This window comes from Papaver somniferum, chromosome 9 (assembly GCF_003573695.1).
Source record: "Papaver somniferum cultivar HN1 chromosome 9, ASM357369v1, whole genome shotgun sequence".
NCBI classification, from domain to species: domain Eukaryota; kingdom Viridiplantae; phylum Streptophyta; class Magnoliopsida; order Ranunculales; family Papaveraceae; genus Papaver; species Papaver somniferum.
In genome coordinates, this window is record NC_039366.1 from 94,218,656 (window position 1) to 94,224,969 (window position 6,314).

Genomic DNA, 6,314 nt, shown 5'->3' on the forward strand with positions numbered 1-6,314 from the left:
AGAAAAGTATTATAATTGTTTGCAACCATATCACAAAGTCCTCTAGCAGTAACCAAGTTAATTAGCAGGTTGATGTTAGTGGGATCACTATCAGACTTTAGAGTTTCCTCCAATACCTTTTCTTCTGCTTTTTTAAGAGTATCCTTAACATCACCAAAGACCTCCCAATTCCACACTTTTAAAAACTTTTTTAGTCTTTTGAGCTTATTCATGAACACATAAATGGGATTACCATAAATTTCTTCATTCCAAGAATTCCAGATTGCTTGCAGGAAATTTGGGTAGTTCAGCCACATTTTTTGAAATCTAAAAGGAGGATTAAGAGCTCTAGGAATGATAGCATCAGAACCCAGAAGAGGACTATGATCAGAAATCCTATATTACCAACTTTATAATGCCACCCATTAAATTTATCCAACCATTTTAAGTTATATAAGGCTCTGTCAAGGTTGCAGAGAATCCTCTTGTTGCCAGCTCTCCCATTACACCAAAAAAAAATCTAGCCCATTTTTAGGAGCTTTTAACAAACCACAAAAATCTACACAATCCTGGAAATCTTTCATTGTTGTTGAAATAGGACTTCTACCTCCTCTTTTTTCATCAATAGACAAAATAGTGTTAAAATCTCCTAGCACTAGCCATGGCTTATTCATAAGACTAATATCGGATAAGTCTTGCCACAATTTTCTTCTGTTGATAGTATATGAATTGACATGAACTCCAGTGACAAGGACATCACCTACTTCAACGGTAATGCACTGACTAGTTACCCTGATAACAGAAGGAGCAGAAATTGTACAATTTCAAAAAAGCCAAATATTACCTTTAGAGTTATCCTTAGAGTTATGAATTATTTGATGATGCATCCCAGGAAGCTTAAAATGAAAATTTGAAGATTTAATTTTGGGTTCAACAATCCATACAAGAGAAGGATTATTGGAGTTAACTAAACTTCTCAATTTGTCTTTGGCCTTTTGCCTTTTAAGGCATCTAATATTCCAAAAGATTACCTTCATTTAAAAGGTGGTGGTTGAGGAGATAAACTCCCCTTATCAATCATATGCTTAAGAGATTCTTTAATAGCTTTTCTTGTGACAACTGCTGGCTTTAGATGAGGCTTTTTCTTTGAAGATTTAGAAGAACCCACTTCTTCACTTGACTGAGAGCTAGTTGAAATTCTTGGGATAATAGTAATATTTTGAGGGATAGTACCAAATTCTAAAAGCTTGGTTGCATTAATTTCCTTAATTTCCCCATCTTCAGGTTCTGTAAGCTCATTATCGTTTTCTTGTAATACTTCAAAGAGGTTATGTGTAACTTTGATATCAACAGTAGAATTGATAACATTCAGATCAGAATTTATCTCAGTAACTTCAGTTGGACGGTTTTCCATGGAAACATGAGGATGCTGAAAAAGTTTAGCAATGTCTAAAGTTATTGGGGGTATAATAGAATTACCAGAGTTATGAGGATTTTGAATTTGACTGGATTTTTGATGCTCAGAAGGCATCAAACTTGAGGATGGAGAGCTTTGATTTTGTTCAATAATAATCACCTTCTCCACCTGATTAGAACTGCCTGCTTTTGAAGATTGTTGTGAAACTCTGCATTCTGTAGTTAAGTGACCCACAATTTTGCATTTAGTACAAAATTTAGGAAGTTTGGTAAGAGTTACACCCTGAGAGAATGCTTCATACTTAGTAATTATCCAAAGCTTATTGGGAATTGTTTTAGCTAAATCAATCTCAATTAAAACTTTTGCATAATATCCACTCTGGTATTGTAAAGTAGCTGCATCAACTTTGATAGGAGTTCCAATTGCTATACTAATAGTAAATAAAGTTTCTTCATCCCAATACTCCAAACTAAGCCCTGGATAGTGAACCCATACCATAGCTTTAGATGTTCTTTGATTTTCAGGACGGAAATTTGGAATCCAGTTCCTAACCCTAAGAACCTGGTCTTGAACCTCCCATTTACCAGAAGTAATATACTATTTATCTTCAATGCTTGATAATTTGATAGTGAATAAACCTTTGCTCAGTGGAATAAGTTGGTATTTGTCTTTTAGCTTCCATTGATTCCGAAAAATCGTTGCAACATCCGAAAATTTAAGGTGAACAAAATCTAAACGACCAATTAATGAATATTTCCAGGCTTCATATCATAAATCATCTTTCTCATTCACCCAATTAATCGATGGATGAATTTCTGGAGTTTTTGAAAGATCTACAATTACAGGATTCATTGTAGACCTAAAAGAATTTCAACAACAAAAGAATTGAATAACAAGGGAAAAAACTGAAAAACTAACCGTAAATGAAGATGAAATTGATTGAAACACCAATCATTTGGATATCTGGGTAATGAAAACACCTGGTATTAATGGATTGATTGTCTTGAAAACGATGGGGATTCGAGAAAATGAAAATGAGTTAGTCGCCCGATCTGCAGAGCGTGACTCGCCCAACCATTGGGTTGTTTGCTGTTTTTTTTTTAATGTAATTTATGTTGAATTTTGATGTTTTTGTATACAAAGGGATTTGTGTTTAGTGAATGAAGTATGTTCCATGGATCAGCTTTAGGGCAAATAAATAAGCCCTTGAAGGTGCTAAAATATAGATGCTGCTGAATATGATGATTATACTAGTTTGTGTTGTGTGCTGTGCCGAGTGCACGTGTAACCGGTGAGACGAGGTGAACTCATGTAATTGGAGTGTTAGTGCCATGCTATCTGTATCTCTCTGAAGGAACAACAGTTGGTGCCTGGTAGCACTAACATCAAACAACTGAATGGTTCTCTTAGTCTTGACTGTGGCAACATCAGCATTAACAACCTTTAGTACAACATCACCTCTGTACATCAAACATCAAGCCATATATTTATCATGCCGATTGAGGATCATAATTATCCATCACAGACGATGGTTCAAATGCAGTGCGCTGATTTCAACAAATGAAAGTTGCTCATGGTAAGCCATCTCATCTGAGATATATAACAAATATATGTTGAATGAAAGACATCATTTGAATGGACATTCAGGGAAATTAGCTAAGCGAAAAGACGTAGTGGCACAAGATGCAAAAGAAAAGTGATCGCACAACGAAATTGCTTTATTGTATATACCTTGTCAATTACAAATCAGCTACCGAACAAGAACACTTTCATGGTCGAATGTAGCAAAAGAAAAACCACACACAGACTAAAGCAAAAGAAACACTTACATGATAAAAGAAGCAAAACAAAAATCACACAGACTAAAAAAAATAAATATATGGAACAAGCTTGATCAAAATAAAATAAAGATAAATGGAACAAGATTCATTGATCCTGATTAGCTTACTTCATTTCATATGGTGGGAAGATATATTTTGGTTTGGTAAGTGGTATAGTGATGTTATGGGGTGAGGAGCCTCATAGGGTAGGATTTTTTCTCTGACAAGTTTGTTTGAATAAGTTGCCAACTTTGACTAATCTGCATCATAGACATACTGCCCTTGACTCCCCTAACAAGTGTTACCTTTATGGAAATGTCAAAGAAACTGAAGACCATCTGTTGTTACAGTGCCAATTAGCTTCTCGTGTTTGGAATTACTTCATCACTGCCATGGGCGGTATTTATGTTATGCCCAATACTATTAGAGAGATTGTTGTAGGTTATCCTCTTTCTGCCCAAGGAAATCAACTCTGGAAACATCTTCCGGAAGCAATTACTTGGGGTCTTTGGAAAGATCGCAACGCTATAGCCTTTAATGGTAAAACTTTCAAGCTCCATGAAGTTATTCGTGACATCAAATTGATGCTTTTAATTGGTCTAAAAGACTCGATTGCATCAAGGGAACTATCACATTTAATGTAATTTTGGGTTGGGAACAATTCTTTTTAAACCCACATTGAGTTAGCTTTTGGTTTTAGGTTGTAGACTTGTAGTCCCTTTTCTGGGTTTTAGACTGTACCCTTTTCTGGGTTCTTTTTTTTTTCCAGTTTGTAAGTTTTTTTTTTCTTTCTCTAGCCTCTATGGATAGTTGGGTTTTTTGTATTCTTTCATTCTTTTAATATTCCTTCTTTGCCGAGCAAAAAGAAAAGTTACATGAAGGAGATGCAAAACGCGCAAAAATGTAAAAAAATAGGCTTGAGAGCCAGCTGGGCTGGGGTGCAACTGCACACCCATGCTCTAAGTTGGCTCTACCCTTGGTGATGTGTCTTTAGGGCAGGTAGATAGCTTAAATCTACGAAATATTTAGAACACTGCAAATATGAAGGAAATTTTGAAGGATGGGGAATGGGTGATTCCTCCTGAGCTTCTTGTGTTGATGAACTCTGTGAATATAAGCACAAGTGATCTCATTTTGTGGTATTTTGATATTGATTAAAACTGACGGCTACTGGTCAAAACTTAGGATTAATGTCTAATTAAGATATTATCGTCCTCCGTCATATTGATTTTTCATATATATAGATGATTAAAAACTCTTTCATGGATGATAGATAAGTTCAATAAAGTTGATTGAACTATCGAATCTGAAACTTATCGTAATTCAAATGAATTTTTACCTTAGATTTGAGTGTGAATATTTCATTGATAGAAGAAACCAACGTGAATGTTAGAAACTGTAGTTACCTAAAATCGGTGAGAGGCTAAAAGCGCGATTCTAGGGTTTCCGAAAGTGAGTTCAGGAGGTTGAGCACGAATTGTCCTTGCCTAAACTAAGAGGAATGGTCGTACAAGGGATGCTTCAGTCATATGAGAGATTAGGGCTAGTCTCAGGGAGGGAAGCAAAGATGAGAATAGAGATCAGATAATGCTAGGTTTCTAGAATAATTGCTCTAAGATTGTTGAGAAAGTTGTGTTTAGCTTGATGACAAGATGACCTATTTACAGATGAACTCTCTAATCTCAAGTCGGTGAAAATAAAGATTACTTGATGTGCGGAACACTCTTCCCTTCTTTTCAGGAATAACTGAGGATAAACTAGACTGAGTTTATCCTCTTATTTCTTTCTCCCGCCTTTATTCTCTTTTGCAGTGAGAAATAATCCGTATATTTCTAACACATGCCGCAAACTGCCATACCAAAACACTAGTTCGTATCCCCCGATTGTGTGTGACTTACTGAGCCTTTGAGTCTCTTCAATTTGGAAGACTGAGAATGAGGCTAATAATGTCCTTTTTCAATATGGAACTGTATCAATGAGACTAATTTTGGGATGCTCATATTTGACCAGTGTATCTCACAGAGATGTACTAGGATTCAATCCATGATTATGTCCATATTATGGTCCAGACCAGACCAATGTATCTCGAAAGGATATTTTAGAAGTCTGTCGCGAAGCCTAGGGGCAGAATTGTCAATGTATCTCAAAGAGATATATTAGGAACCAATAATGAGGCCCAAATAAGACGATTCGTGGCCTAAAGTAGATATGACCAGTTGTATCTCGTGGGGGTGTACTCATAGTCAGGCTCTGATCTCAGATAAGAGCGATTGTCGTTCTTACGGGAGACATTGAGTTTTAGATCGTGCTAACGAGACATCCATTGACGTTTCATGATGCTCCATGGAGGCCAAGAATAGCATGTCTTCGCGGGGACGCGTACTAGGAGTCATAGCTAAGACTTAGCTTTTCTTTTGGCGACAGAGATGAAACTAAGACTTAACTTGTCTTTTGACATTGAGGGTTGAGGCTACGGTTGATCTTGTGTTTCTAAGAAGATCTCAACTTATCTTTAAAATCCTATTTACTTTAGGTCTTGTACTTCTTTGATTTTGGTTTTTCCAAACCTCAAAAATGCAATTTTTTCCCCTTTCTCGAAATGTCGTGAAAATAACAATCTACCCGTAGTTATAAATTATCATTTACCCCTGGTCCGAAAATTTATTTGAGGTGACCATTTTACCCTTCATCAAAATTTCACCATCTACATTAAGTCCCCTACTCAGATTAGAACCTTGATCGTTTTGTGATGAATATATAAATGGTGCAAAATACTTTGATATATAGTAGATGCAGAATTACAATCATTTTGTTTCTTAAGGCTTGCATAGTACCCCGGACTATGAGAATTAGTGCTCAGTCTTTGTTCATTAGACTATGCGCACTTTAAATTCTTATAAATATTTATGTTGTGAAGCGTAATATTCATGTAAATGATACCTTCAAGAGATGAAATTCATGCATTGGGTGATTGGGTTTGCGAATTAGGGTTTACATGATCAAATTTATTTATTTTTGCATGAGAGAAGACATGAATACACCTGGGGTTAGTCAAGAAATATGGGAGATAAGTGGGAATGTCTTGGCGTTGCTTTTGG

The 6,314-nt window shown here is 36.0% G+C and overlaps 1 protein-coding gene across 1 annotated transcript; it reads right to left on the reverse strand.

Annotated features, from left to right (window-relative positions):
* Positions 1–1,012: 1,012 nt before the first annotated feature.
* LOC113312291 lies at positions 1,013–1,894 on the reverse strand. The gene has a single exon (XM_026561053.1). The coding sequence runs from the start codon at positions 1,892–1,894 to the stop codon at positions 1,013–1,015; it is 882 nt and encodes a 293-aa protein (XP_026416838.1).
* Between the last annotated feature and the right edge of the window lie 4,420 nt (positions 1,895–6,314).

What these genes read in the sequence shown, in the direction of transcription:
- LOC113312291 (XM_026561053.1), bottom strand. Translation starts at nt 1,894, where the DNA reads ATGGTATGGGTTCACTATCCAGGGCTTAGTTTGGAGTATTGGGATGAA.